Genomic DNA, 16,232 nt, shown 5'->3' on the forward strand with positions numbered 1-16,232 from the left:
TTAGTAATACGATGAGCAACACCACGGGTTCCACATGTGGCGAAGGATCTGCTTTCCCTCCCGGAGCACCTGTGATCGCCCAAAATTTTAAATGGGGTTCGTGTTGCTAGTTTTTTATGTTGTGTCTTGTGTATTTATTGTTCTGTTTGTTTTCTTTTACTTTTTACCCATGGCGTTGTCAGTTCCTTTTCGATTAATGAGTTTGACTGTCCCTTTTTTATTTTTTGTTCCTCTTTTAAGTGATTAAAACTACATAAAATACCATACATAACATGTAAATAAACAAGAAAACACAGCGAATGGTTAACCTTAATATGTGATTTTTACCTTTTCTTGAATCATGTTTTTCCCTTGCACATGTGCTATATGGTTCTAACAAATTGTCTTTTGATAATGGTCTCTTCATTTTCATTTCAGAAAATGTTGATAAAATAAATGCTTTCTTTTAAAAAAAGGTTGAGTACAGGTGTTCAAAATAAAACTTCTTACAAGTATATGCAACATATTCATCTTTTGTTTTTAAATTTGAAGTATTTATACCTTAGTAATTGAAAAGCAAAACTAATGTGTGATGGTGAACTTAGAGTGTAGTTTTATGTTGGAGAAATTTTGGTGTTAGGAGAACACACGTTCTAAATGATTTCCGTATATCATGTTCGCGAAAATGTATAAAGTAGTTCTAAATCCAGGATTCTAAGATCGAGGTCATTTAGTATTATATTTCTGAAAATCCTACTGTTACTTCCAAGAACACAATTGACATTTAATAATAACCGCGAATCTATATGCATTTTCAATGATTGATTTTCGATTGGTAAATTTTTCCCTTAAATTTATATTCATTATATGTCACCACTTAAAAAAGTTCAATTCTTTTACATGTCGAGGATCATTGTTGAAGGCCGTATGATAACCTATAGCTTTGTATTTGTGTCATTTTGGTATCTTTTGGAGGGTTGTCTGATTTGCAATCATATAATTTTTTTTTTTTAAACTTAGTTTCTATTCACCTTTTCCGATTATCCATTTTCCATTTTTTATGTTGATTTTACATCTACGAACAGCAATATCTACACCATCTGTACTAGTGACATCGGCTATGTCTTCCTTCAATAATCTTCTCAAGAGGCACGTTTTTCCAACCGATTCCTTACCAACTATCATAGTTCTTACAAAATACCTCTTTTCAGTTTTTTCAGTTTGAATAAGATTAGTGTACCTGATTTTATCTTCTTCTGATAGTTGGTTTATGGCATCTGGCAAAACTGAAATAAGTTTATTTCTGGAATGTGATCATGGTGATGAATAAAACGATACAGAAATTTTAATAGTCTTAGAAAAAAAAATTGCTGACAATTTTACAACATACAATCAGATTGAACAAAAATAAACATGTCAACGTTAGTATGTTAATTTTCCCATTCCATCGAATATGAACTAATCTTTTCATTGATCTTGGGTTATATCCTTAAAACATACACAATATATTCCTGATATTATTTCTTTGGCTTGTTTGAACATGTTGAATGGGAGATATATAAATTGTATTTAAAACATGCACTTTTGAACTAAGATATTGAAAGTATGCGTACGTATTATGCTGAAGTAATTAACAATAGTATACGTTACATATGTTCCTATTCAAGCTAAAACAACAATGTAGAACATACCACTGCATGAATTTTTTTGGAGATGGATAAGTTGTTGTGAGATATGATTTATAATGTCATCAAATACGCAATTGTGAAAGTTTGAGGAAATACAAACACAGAATGACTTTTACAATTATCATTGTAGGGTATACGATACAGTTACACGAGAGGTTATACCGTTGCTAACATAAAATGTTAATTTCGCGACGTCAAACTGTGACATATCGAGAAAAGATTCATTTTTCGACTGATTATTATCATTCAAACGGATTTAACTTTTAATGAAAATATCTGAAATTTTAAACAAAAAGAATCACATGATGGTACATGTATATTTTTTAGGTCATATTTGATTTGAGCAGGTAAAAACATTGTCTATTTGCAAATTTTCATCAAAATTACATAACGAGATTAAAACTGTATTGTATGCCCTTAAAGATACAAATGTTCTTCCATAAGCAGTGCCCAAACTGAAATAATTACTTTTTTTTCAAATTTTTTTAAATACAATTTGGATAAAAAAAAATATTCGCGGATTTTAGTTGAACTATATCATTTTGTGATTTGCATTTGGTGTCTTTTATCCAACTGCTAGAGTCACTTTTCGAATTTTAAAGCTTGTAAATCATTTTTTTCTTCTTTTGTCTTGTAACGATCATTTAGGGATTAACAAACTGTCATCTGGGTCCGGATATGGCAGTAATCGAACATGTGTTCTTATCCGTGATGTGCATTAAATTATTTCATTAGATTAGAAGCAATTAACTTATACAGACAATACTGGTTTACTTTTATAAATTGTGACTTGGATTGAGAGTTGTCTCATTATATAATTGTATAAATAAACCAATTTTTCTTATTATGTTCCCTATTAGAATTTTGAAAACAAGGAGTTGTCTCATTGGCACTCATACCACATCTTACTATATTAAGTTAAGTATAAGCAAATACATGTATATGTTGTATGCACTTACTACTAGGTATTTGGATACATCGCCCCAATTTTCTCCGGATTATCAGTAAAATAGTACAAACAAAGCCTGCAAAATAAAAAAAAATGAAGGTTTCATGCTAAAGATAGATTTGTCATTGTCTGCAAAATAGAACTCAATAGTGTAATCTCAAAATTGTTAATCGACATTCTTTTACGGAATGTTAAACCAGCGTATAGACAGGCACATTGGCGATGGTTGCGTGGATGTATATTTCGTATACACTTTTAAAATTCAATAGGAAATTATTTGCGTACCTATAACTTTCTAACAAGGAAATATACTAAGTTTTCCATTATTGATTTATGTGTACGTCATTATTAGACCTACGGGAAATAAATTTTGTTAAGAATCTCTTGCAAAATCCTTTTATCAGAAAAAAAGATCACGGATATCGCTAAAGTTTATACATGTTATACGATTTATAAATAATACCTCGGTTTTAATTGAATATTGAAACATCGATATCTATAATATGTTGGATAACACAAAGATTGCGTCTTCAACGGCAGTGTTTATTGAATAGACTTTAAATTATTATTCAATTCAATCACATTTAGAAAGTGTGGTTTATTTGATATGTAAAACCCACTCAACTTGAAATTTGATGATAATTTTTGATCCGTCTAAAAACTTACTGCGACTAAGAGGTTGAGGACAGTAATATAAGCGCAGTTATTTTGTTTTTTTGTTGTGTTTTTTGTTGTTGTTGCTGTACAAACAAACAAAAAACAAATATTGTATTGCTAATCACAGCGCCCACAAGGAACAGAACAATAAACTCACTGGGCATTACTACAACTATTTATAATTTAAGAAAACTTTCATATGAGAGGATAAATTTATCAATAATCCTCCGAGTTTCTGAAGTAAAAAAAATATCTTCAAAAGAAGTTAGCCTAATAAACTGTAATTTTATATCGTAACCTTCTAAAATTTGTAAACTGTACAAAAAATTAAGACGAATATTTGAAAGTTTACAGATATGGTCTGATGCTGGCAGATTTCTGTACCTTACCCTCTCAATTTTCAAATCATGAGCACTGATTCTGAATTTCGTTATAATTTCAATATTTGAAAATACTCTGCAAAATGTAATTATCTAAGTAAACTGCTTTTTAGAAGTCAATAAGTTCTAAGCTTGTTTCCATATAGTGTATTGCCTCTTACATTATTATTTAGCTCAGTTTGTCATTATATAAAATCATATTTCGATTGCATCTGTTTGCATAATAATTTTTTTTTCACGTTGTCTTTCAATTCATTCTATATGTTTCATTGATGGTTAATTATTAATTGTATACAGCATTCAGCTTATTATATGAACTTATTTTCTAATATTTAATTTGAACTACCCCTAAGAAATGTAGAAGTTGGTTGATAAAATAGTGTCACTCGCGGTACAATTTCTTTTTCACTCCAAAAAGAATTTATAACATCGCCAAGGATGAGTGTTCACAGATGTAGGAAGTGTTATAGTAAAGTTTTAGAATGCATATATTTTGGTGCAAGATTTGTTATATATTATAAATGCTAATTCCACAGTAATGTTAAAGACGTTCAATAATGATGAACTGGACAAACCAATGTACTATGAGCGGTAATAGTATTTTTACAAACTTACTTAAAACTTAAAACTTATATTATGTTTGAACTGTTGCAACGGATGCAATCACGATACTAGAAGGAAATGCATAACATATACCAATTTAAAAATGTTTTCATAGTATAAATAAAAGACGTTTGAAAGTGTTCGAAAAAGGGCTTTTAGTTAAACTTTTTTTTATTACGGTTAGCCCTTTACGCTGAATATTTTAACACGAGCGATACGTTAAAGCTTTGTAAACGAGCATTGCCGTATGGACCATTCATTGAAAAGCTATGATAATCTTTACACAAACATAATGAATAAAAAGTAGAGCAGAACAAGAAAATTTGTTTAACTAAATTGTTCATATATAAATAATGATAACGTACTAACCGTATGCTAATGACAACATCAAAACCAATTTAGCTGCTTCGATACGATATTTATCTGAAATTAGAAGAAATAAAGCTGTTGAAAGCGTTTTGTATTTAGTTACATTCACATTTCCAATTTTGAATAAATGAATATTCTTATATACAAAGACTGTTATCTTAACTATTTATTGAAATCATAAGCTATTTAAATGTTTAATTTAGGTGTCTCGATTAAATGTCCGATAATCATTGATAATTAGAAGAATCATTTAAAGTCATAATTTTGAAACTCAATTATGCAATCATGATATATTAATAACGCTTCAAAGTAGTAATTAATAAAACCAGTGGTAAACTAAGGAAATATTATGCATAGCTTCGTTTGATTGTCAGTTTATGTAAGCACAAGTATCGAATACTTTTGACACAATGGGCAGCATACTGGTCGGTTTGGGTCACAAATAAATCTTATAAATTATCATAAATGTGATAAACAACGTTAAGTATGTTATTATCAGTTCTTATTGAATACCACAACATCGTTTGCCATGCTTCGATCGTAAAATAGAACATAAACAAAAACTGGTCATTAACATGATTTGCTCTATGATTACAGATTGCAAACTCTTATTTTTTCAAAGAGTATGAAAGAATGTATCCTATGTCCTGTAGTTTGGTAGTATTAATGTGTTATACATGATTTTTCAAGATTTTTTTTAAACTGAAGTTTAATGAGCTGTTATAGTCATGTTTGAAACCCATATGATTGACGAAAATAATTTGCCATCATATTTAAATTATGTTAACCTTATTAATGAATACACGGGTCAATATAAACTTAACACTCGTAGAAAGGTCAGAAAGCAAAAGATAGTTTTCACACTCTTCAACTTTGTACTTGTTTGGCTTTATAAAAAAATTAATATGAGCGTCACTGATGAGTCTTATGCAGACGAAACGCGTGTTTGGCGTCCTAAATAATAATCTTAGTACCTTTGATGAATTATTATGTTTCGAAAAGACTTGAACAGCTGTTGTTCATTTCTAAAAAAATGATTTGATCTCAAAATTTGACTACGTTGGCGGTTTTTGCGTTTTTGAGCTAACAGAATTAATAGATATAGGAAGATGTGGTGTGAGTGCCAATGAGACAACTCTCCATCCAAATAACAATTTAAAAATTAAACCATTATAGGTTAAAGTACGGCCTCCAACACGGAGCCTTGGCTCACACCGAACAACAAGCTATAAAGGGCCCCAAAATTACTAGTGTAAAACCATTCAAACGGGAAAACCAACGGTCTAATCTATATAAACAAAACGAGAAACACGTATATATTACATAAACAAACGACAACTACTGTACATCAGATTCCTGATTTAGGACAGGTGCAAACATTTGCAGCGGGATTAAACGTTTAAATGGGCCCAAACCTTCTCCCTTTTTCTGAAACAATAGCATAACATCACAACATAGAAAAACATACGATAAAATATCAATTGGCAGACTTAACTCAATCAAAAAACGTATGATTACACAATGCACGAATAAATTTGATCTGCGATATCTGAATACAAATGCACAGTTAATTAAATATTAGAGACAAACATTCATGACCAAAAGGCTAACAAACAAATTCAAACACACTGAGAAATATTTAACCAATCAATGTTCACTTTAGAAAAAAAAATGTTTTTTTATAATCTTGAAGTTTATAAAAAAATGTTTTTTTATAATCTTGAAGTTTATACAAATGTTGTAAGAATAAGTGAAAAATTGAAGATATTACAAATAATCCAAGCTGGTATACAGACAAGATCCATATAAATAAAAAATGACAAAAAAGCATTATAAACAGTATCAACAGGTCGAATTAACAAGAAAATACGATTTGAGAGTACTCGCAGTTACTGACAGCTAGTTAAAAGCCAAAACCAATTAATAGTAAAAATTCATGCATCAGAGACTAAAATCGACTAAAACACATCACAGGGATTTAGTATTTTAACATCATTAATAGTCAAAGAAGAAGTATGAAACCGTTATCCAAATATAATTTATAGTCGCATGTCTAATGACTATCTGAGGGATAAATTTTGGTTGATCTTATATATCTAATATTTGAGGGGCGAAAAAAGTAGCTATATCAAATCTTTTTTGGTGCTTAATATATATTTGACATTAATAAACGAATGATCAGCCCAGTTTGTATCATGTGTTATAATTTATTTGGAAACAATCAAAGCTTCCAAATTTAAATTTGATTTGTTTCTACCTCTTTCAATCAAGTGACACACTTCCGTACAAAACAACAGTTAAACGGTTTTAAAATTACTTTATGAGTTTTGATTGACCCTTTGTATATCAGAAATAAACTTACCGGTTTGAAGATGGTTGATGTTGTATTTGTAGTTGTCAAACTCGTGTATCTGTATTGTCCGCGATATATTAAACCTATAAAAAACATATACACGGTTACTAAAACATAGATCGTACAAAACATTTAAAAAAAATATTCATATCATCAGAATTTATTTTATGAATAACACAAAAGTTCAAAGAATGTTGTTTATGAAGTTTCTGAAACTTTTCGTCGTTAACAGAAATACAAAGCCATTATATTCTTGGTATTTGTTTATTAACAGATTCAATCATTAGAGTCGATATTTATTTGCGAATCATGACAACTGAGATTTATAATATATTCAGATATATTTAATGAAACAATATATAGTACATTGGTACATTTGAATTTATTAGTAATAATAAAAGGACGTAACAAAGCAATACAGTTTGATATATAAACAATGACTCACACATCTACTGAGTAGGGGCCTCTTGTCCATTTTATTTCTTGATAGCATTTTGTATCTGTAAAATAAAAAGTTCCTCTTATGTAAGTGGCACACGCATGCATAACTTTGTCCATCAGTTATAATGGTCAGTAACATATTAAATTGCACAACATCTACAATATCCTACCAGCAGTTATGCCAATTGCATTATATGGTCGCGGAAATGTTGATTGCAACTGAAAGAGTCATGGGCCACAATAAATACCGTTAGGTATTCATCACATTCGCACGAAACTTTATTCATTACCCCTTTCAAAACTTCATTCTCTGTTCAATTTATGTTTGAAATCCACTGTTATAAACCCGCATTCAAACCAATACAAACTTCAAGCTATGATTTCGGATATTGCAAGTCACAGACTTTTCAAGCCAGTTCGCATTGGAAAAGATGAAAAAGAGAACAAATATTTCCTTTGCCAACAAAGGTCTCGATGGCGTCAACCTAGGCAATATCCTTCATCATAAATTAGTTCAATCGAAAATACCTCCTTATTTCAAGGACCAGTCTGTACCAATAATTTCTTATACCTATACCAAACCTATTGCAACTAAAATTTTCAATTACAAACGCGTTTTGCAGGATCTCGATATTGACGACTTCAAGTCTAAACTTCCTGATTGCACTTGTGCTAGTTCCCAATTCACATATAATCCTGCTGGCCACGTTATTACCGGTGACCTTAACATTGTTAATAACACTTCTCTACTAAATGTGTTATCGAAAGGTCCGAAATATCGTGAGGCTGAATCCATCAATTGGAAATACAACTTTAAAATTTTGATGGATTCAGTCGAGGATTATGCCAGGCAATGGGATAAGCGCGAGAAGGAAGACGTAGACACTATCCGAATGGATTAAGGCAGTGAGGTCGTTAATACAAATCAGAATTAAGAAACTGAATGGGTCCATCAATGCCCATGCTACGTCAATCTTTAAAGACCCAAATGTTGATAAACTCCTATCCGACCTCCATGATAAATATGTTGTTGTCCCCGCAGACAAAGCCCCAAATAACATCGTTTTTGTCTGTAAAAGTCATTACATTAATTGCTTGATAAACGAATTAGTTATAGACAATTCACTTGGTAACTCAACATATACCCTCACGACACTTACCAAAGAGGAAATCCTGGATAATCATAGGTCTGTTCTTTGTTCCTTTGGTATTTCAAACAAAGATGAAGAACTGGATCTTCCATCACTGTATTGGATACCAAAACTACATAAGTGTCCTTATAAACAACGGTATATTGCTGGGTCTTCCAAGTGCTCCACGAAACCTCTTTCTAAATTATAAACATCTATTTTATCAGCAATCAAGACGGGCTTCAAAGTTATTGTGAAACTACCTATTCTAGAGGTGGCGTGACTCAGATGTGGATACTTAAAAATTCCAAAGATCTTTTAGAGTACATACAATCTAACTCTCTTTCATCTTGTAATAGTATTAAAACATTTGACTTTTCTACTCTTTACACAAGTATTCCACATTCCAAACTGAAAGACGAATTGAAAGAGTTGGTATTAATTTGCTTCATAAAAAAGAATGGCCAACGTAGATACAAGTATCTTGTCTTTGGGAGGGATACATCCTACTTTGTAAAGAATCACTCTGATTCAAACAAAAAATTCTCTGAAACCGATATTATCAAGATGCTTGATTTCTTGATTGATAACATATTTGTTACCTTCGGAGGACGTTTTTTAACAGACTGTCGGCATCCCAATGGGAACAAACTGTGCCCCTCTACTTGCCGACTTGTTTCTTTATTATTATGAGGCTGACTGCATGCAGGAACTTTTTAGGAAGGAAGATAAGAAGTAAGCAATATCCTTTAACTCTACTTTCCGCTATATAGATGACGTTCTTTCACTAAACAATTCAAAATTTGGTGACTATGTGGAACGCCTCTATCCAATCGAATTGGAGATAAAGGATACTACAGATACAGTTAAGTCGTCTTCATATCTTGACTTACATCTAGAAATTGATAATGAGGGTCGTTTGAAAACAAAACTTTACGACAAAAGAGATGATTTCAGCTTTCCAATTGTGAACTTTCCATTTCTTAGTAGCAACATTCCAGCAGCACCTGCATACGGGGTATATATCTCCCAATTGAAACGATATTCCCGTGCTTGCATTTCATATCATGATTTTCTTGATAGAGGGTTACTGCTCACAAGGAAGCTATTAAACCAAGAGTTCCAACTGGTGAAGTTGAAATCATCCCTTCGTAAATTTAACGGACGCCATCACGACTTGGTTGATCGTTATGGAATAGCCGTTTCACAAATGATATCGGATATGTTCCTTACGTCGTAACTACAATCCCCTTTCCTTTCATGAATGTGACCTACCGAATTAGACTATTTACCGAATTTGTGATCACATAAACAACACGACGGATGCCACATGTGGAGCAGGATCTGCTTACCCTTCCGGAGCACCTGAGATCACCCCTTGTTTTTAGTGGGGTTCGTGTTGTTTATTGTTTAGTTTTCTATGTTGTGTCATGTGCACTATTGTTTTTCTGTTTGTCTTTTTTTCATTTTAAGCCCTGGCGTTGTCAGTTTGTTTTAGATTTATGAGTTTGACTGTCCCTTTGGTATCTTTCGTCCCTCTTTTAAAGATAGTCAAAGGGCAACAAAAAAAAAACTGTCAAAGGGAAATACAAAGACAGTTAAATCGCTACATCATGCCACAGTAAGAGAGCGACATAAACACAGATAAAGGGTAACATAAAGACAGTTAGAGGCCAACTGAAGACAGTCAGAGGGCAACATAGTTACAGCACGTGGGCAACATAAATACTGTAAGAGGAACATATTAGGACCATTTGAGGGAAGCGTTATTACAGAACGAGTACAACATAACTAAAGGCAACAGTAGTATACCGCTGTTCGAAACTAATCAATCGATTAAGACAAACAAAAAAAATCCGGGTAACAAACTAAAACCGAGGGAAACGCATCAAATATAAGAGGAGAACAACAACATGAACAACACAACATTAAATTGTAACACACACAGAAACGATATATAATAAAACAGTAAAGGGGTAATATCAAGACAGTTAAAGGAAAATATAAAGACAATAAGAGGGCCACACCAGGCATTTAGAGAGCAACATAAAGACAGTAAGAGAGAAAGACAAAGGCAGGATATGGGAGCCTCCTGACATTTCGGGATCAACAAAAGACAGCAAGAGGACAATTACAACCCAACATAAAAACAGTTAGAAGAAAACATAACATATCATCTTAAAGACTATAAATGGGCAAAATAAAGTCAGTTAGAAGGCAACATAAAGACAGAAAGAGGACAACATAAAGACAAATAAACGGCAATTTAAAGTCAGGAACAAATACATGCACAGACTGGATTCCTGACGTAAAGCTAAAACATGACAATTTAAACATGTTGCGAATTAATTGAAATTATCAAGTATATCAGGTTTTAATGTGGTACTCCGTACGCCCGTTTCAATAAATTTTAGTAGTTCGAATAATTCAACATGTCCATATTCATAACATTTATATACAATCAACGTATCAAGACTTATCGAAATTAATACAAAATAAGTGCTTAAAATATCCAAGGGACTAAATGTTAATCGGTAACAGCAATGGAATAGCACCACTAGTTATAAAGATCGTCTTTTTCTATCAATACAGATAATCACATTCGCTTAACCGAATCGGATTTTTAATAAACCAGCAAAATTAATTATTGATGATTTTTAAATCGTGAAAAAATGATAATTGTACTTAACCTTCTAGTCTGACCGTTTCGTTGTATGGGTTCATTCCGAGATAACAGGAGCAATCTTCAGTTGAAGGATTACAGTAACATTGTTTTGTCGAGTTCATGATAAAAGTATATCCTCTATCGGTATTACATAAACATTTTCTGTCGACCGTAGTGTCGCCGTTTTCATACGTCGTCTGACCTAAACTGCTGCAAAGTGATTTTTTAAAGGTGCAGTCACTATAGCCAACTGTCTCAAAATTAAAAGGCTGATATCGATTACCACTACATGATGCTCTGTTTAAGTTCGGTTGAAAGACGTATTTATATCCTGTAAAAATAAAATAAAAGTGGTTAATATACATGAATACATGAATATTTAGGTCAAGTTACTTTAATAAAGGTTTTTATTTATTTTAGTTATATTCTGCTATATCTGTAGTTTGTCAATTCAAAACTCATATTATACTTTCACTACAAAGTTATATTATGTTAATGACAAATATATAGTTAATACTAATAGCCATGTATTGAAGACAATTTCTGTTTAATTATAAGTCAAAAGACAAATAAAGTTCATAACTGAAAAAAGCTTGACATGCTACCATCATGACCAAACAGAACAAATATTCATGAAAATAACTTACCAGGACCTAAAATTCTAGGTCTGTAACATCTATCTCTGTATACATTTATTTGAAAGTTAATGTCAAATAAGCAAGTATAGTTTGTTGTTTGCTTACACATGGATTTTGCTCGAAGATTCCAGTGTGACTGCGATGGACAGATGAACTCGTATGCACCAGTTAATGGCACCATCTACAACATTTATAATTCTATATTCATAGATATATTAAGCAAATTCGAAAGGTTTAGCTAGCTATAAAACCAAGTTCAATTCTCAATTGTCTAGATAAGGAATATGACAGCTGTTATCCATTATTTAAATATGTTTGAGCTTTTGAATTTGATTTGATAAGAAACTTTTCTTTTTGAACTTTCCTCGGAGTTTATTTTGTTTTATATGTATTCTATCAGACGCACACATCACCAGCGTTGAATGTTCGTTTATCAGATACATATTTACAGACACGTCAATGGCGCTCAAGTTTGACTATCTCTCTGGAATATTTCGTCCCTCTTTTAAAACAGTTGGTACTCCAAAACTAATACAAATTTGTGCAGCCTTGTTCATCTCTGTGTCATTCGGTCTCTTGCGGAGAGTTGTCTGAAGGGCAATCATACCACATCTTCTCTTTTATATTATATTGCATATAAGTTCCATCATTTTTTTCTTTTGAAACACTTTTCTAATTTCGAAAGAACTGTAATGAATTAATTCCGTAAATAGAGCTAAAGAGCCATCTGCAATTTATTCAAGATTACGAATGTTACTAAAAGAGGGGCGAAAAGAAATGTACAGCGCCAAGGCTAAAAATTATAAGACAGATATACAATTAATCATGTTAATAGTACACTCTGCATAATATAGAAAACTAAAGACTAACTCTACCCAAAACGGTAGTGATTATAGGTGCTCCGGAAAGGTAGGCAGATCCTATCATGTTGTTCAACTCTAATTGCGTCAGTTAATGTGACTCTGTTAAACAATTCTGGAATTTTGTCTGACGGAATGATTGATTTTTTTATTTCATTTTCGTAAAGTTTCGATTTATTGCAGTTCATTCAACTTAAGATATACAACGAAAACTATGCAATACAGTAAAATAAACTCGTGTCTGATGACTTTATGGCCATACCGCCGTTTAGCAGAAAGTTCAATTTACTCATCCTTTAGAATTCTGTTTGATCTTGTACGGTTTTCATCTGATTTGAAATTAGTAATCACATTTACGTACGCTATAGATGCACTATTAATAACTGTCAGGTATGAGTAAAAAGTAAAATAGCAGCAGAGAAATTATAAAACGGAAAGCCCTTTGTTAAATAACCAAATCCAAAGTTCCAACACCTCAAACGAATCGAAAAAAAAGCAATAATATTTTGTTAGAAACAGACGTGTTCACATAAACCTGGTTTATCAACTTTTTAATTTGCTCAGGCACTGATGACGTTTTATGAGTATCAGCTGCAGGCTCTTGCACAAGTGAATTGGGAGATGTTATCTTGCATTCAAGTGCAGTTGGTGTATTGCTTCTAAGGTGGGACATTTATTATATTAGAATAAGATAGTGCAATATGCAACAGATTCTAGTACTTAGTTGACTGCTTATAAAAAAAGAAAAATAACAAAAATACTGAACTCAGAGAAAAATCCATAATCACATGACAAAATCAAATGACAAAACACATAAACACGAACTGACAAGATCTGTCATATTCCTGACTTGGTACAGCTATTTTCAAGTGTAGAGAACAGTGGATTAAACCTGGTCTTATAGCGCTTCATTCAAATTCGAGATGTTCGTCTATAAATTCCACAGAGGTATCTGTGTCTCCGAATTCATCAATTCTAGTTCTAAAGGAGATATTAATTTTAAAAAACCATTGTTTAGAGTGTAGAGAGAAATAACGTAGTCAATATATCTGAATTGTTAATTCAATCATCTGGCATGTTTAAGTGTAGTCATGCCATATTTTGTTGAAATTCTACCTCAAATATATTTATCTTAAAACAAATAAATAGTTATGGTAAGAAAAATCTATATGTGAATAAAAGACGAATGCACGGAGTTGAAAATTTAGAACTTTACAGAGGTGTACAATTGAAATTATATAGTTATAATACTAGATATGAACATGATGAATATATTTAGTTCAATAAGAATTATAATTCAATGCCAATAGGATAATTTATCCTGCCCTTCTGGAGTAAGGAACATTGGATTTTACATGAACAGAATGTAAATGTCGATTTTCGCATTAACATAGAAAGACACACTTTAAAATTACACACTATAATATTTACGCATTAACATAGAAAAACACACTATTAGCATAGAAAAACACACTATAAAATTGCAAATTATCATATTTACTCATTAACATAGATAGACACACTATAAAATTAATTGAGTTATCATAAGCCATTTCAATTGATATTTTAAAGTGTGTCTTTTATAGCACCTGATATCACCTCTAGTTTTTGGTTGGGTTCGAGTTGTTTATTCTTTAGTTTTCTATGTTATGTCGTGTGTACTATTGTTTTTCTGTTTGTCTTTTTCATTTTTAGCCATGGCGTTGTCAGTTTATTTTCGATTTATGAGTTTGACTATCCCTTTGGTATCTTCCGTCCCTCTTTTATGTCGTGATGTTACACAAATGTTCAGGTGAACACCCGCTGCATCTGTTTATGCATCGGGAACCTGATGCTCAAAGGTAATAGTTTGTTGATGTGGTTCAAGTGTTTCTCGTTCTTAATGTAGATAAGACCGTTGGATTTTATGTTTGAATGATTTTACACTAGTCGTTATTGGGGCCCTTAATAGCTTGCTGCTTTGTGTTTAATGGTTTAACGTAATCAATAGATATAGTAACAAGAACAAGAGAACATACACTGAACTAATAATGATTTGATGCAAGACACAATGAGAATACATATTTAATAAAACAAGGGGATTGAATGTCATTACCAAGCATATAATTTGATTTGCCAAGAGCGAGTACTCAGTAAGACAACCATAACCTTGAAACAATTAGAGGTCAAAATACGGCCTTCAAAACGGTACCTTACATCACACCGAACAGCAAGCTATAAGGAGGGCCCATAATGACTAGTGTTAAACATTTCAAATAGGACACCAACGGTGAAATCTAGATATAAAACGAGAAACGCTAAGGAACCACAACCACTAAAATATTGAAAACAACACGTTCAATAATGTCAATGCGTCCGAAGCGCTTTTCTGACTTTACCTTCATCAGGAACGCTCAAAGCCAAACATTTGAAATCCGAGGATGTATAAGTACCGAAACCGTCGAAGAGCTATATCTAAAGTCAATTTTGCCTGAGGGAGTTGAAACCTTAGTTTCTGAATAATTTCAACATTCATAAACGGACAATTTTAGAGAAGTTTGTTACCAGGCTCATAGTGATATTACATTAGTTTGAAAATTTACTGATTGATTCCATTTCGATGATCATGGAACCATAAATTGGCATGAAATCAAGAATTAGCAGATATGAACACATCATGGTAAACTTAAATGTGTCTTTTAGGAAGGAATAAAACGGAAGAGAAGAAAGAACGTTCTATAGTAAGATGTGATATTGTTATATTATACATACCTGAAGGACAGTCAGTAATATTAAGATGTCCATCAAAGTTTGTCTTCATTACTTAAATATGCCACCTTAAAAGATCAGAATTATGACAATTAACCTATTGATTGATTGTTGTTAACTTTACGCCGTATCAACAACAACAACAACAACAACGTGAAACGGTTGTGTCTCGAGGAGATTATTTCAAGTATTTCCAAAAAAAGCCGAATTAAAATTTTTATTTTTAGCGCAATTTCTCACATTCAATTCACCCATAGGTTTAAGTGACAACACTCTATAATTATTTTGCAACATTTATTTAGACTGGAATATTATTAAATAAATCATACATAATTTTATAGAATGTTACTCCATATATCTGAAAAGTCAATACATTCAATTAATACATTAAGTTGTATATTTGCAATCGCAAGATAAAGATTGTGTTTGAATGATTTAATATTATTTTTATATACTCTTGTTTTATTCTTGTTTGGCAGATGCAGAATCAACAAATACATTTATTGACTGTTTTTTATGTCCAGGGAAGTTCGTGTAAATTTAAACATCTGCTGGAAAATTAGGAAAAATTGGACTGGGACATATTTTTTCCTTGCATCAGTAAAACCAAATACCCTTTCCATGTTTTCTACAAGAGTTCATAATTGTTATTCAGTGTGCACCACTTTTTTTATGTTATTTCTTCATAGACAGAAAAAATATTACAGTCATTCCATAAATATATTTAAATAAATATTCTCTATAATTAGATTTGTAATAGTTATTAGGTTTT

The 16,232-nt window shown here is 31.8% G+C and overlaps 1 protein-coding gene across 1 annotated transcript in view; it reads right to left on the minus strand.

Moving 5' to 3' along the window:
- LOC134692632 (uncharacterized) overlaps positions 1-15,570 on the minus strand; it is a 22,325-nt gene extending 6,755 nt beyond the window's left edge. Inside the window, exons 1-8 of the mRNA XM_063553091.1 lie at positions 15,464-15,570; positions 11,862-12,033; positions 11,240-11,545; positions 7,424-7,478; positions 6,988-7,061; positions 4,626-4,679; positions 2,627-2,692; positions 1,011-1,265 (exon numbers count right to left, since the gene is read on the minus strand). Coding sequence (XP_063409161.1) covers positions 1,011-1,265; positions 2,627-2,692; positions 4,626-4,679; positions 6,988-7,061; positions 7,424-7,478; positions 11,240-11,545; positions 11,862-12,033; positions 15,464-15,496 — 1,015 coding nt within the window. The 5' untranslated portion in view covers positions 15,497-15,570. The remainder of the gene's footprint in view (positions 1-1,010; positions 1,266-2,626; positions 2,693-4,625; positions 4,680-6,987; positions 7,062-7,423; positions 7,479-11,239; positions 11,546-11,861; positions 12,034-15,463) is intronic.
- Between the last annotated feature and the right edge of the window lie 662 nt (positions 15,571-16,232).

This window comes from Mytilus trossulus, chromosome 12, assembly GCF_036588685.1.
Source record: "Mytilus trossulus isolate FHL-02 chromosome 12, PNRI_Mtr1.1.1.hap1, whole genome shotgun sequence".
In the NCBI taxonomy this organism is placed as follows: domain Eukaryota; kingdom Metazoa; phylum Mollusca; class Bivalvia; order Mytilida; family Mytilidae; genus Mytilus; species Mytilus trossulus.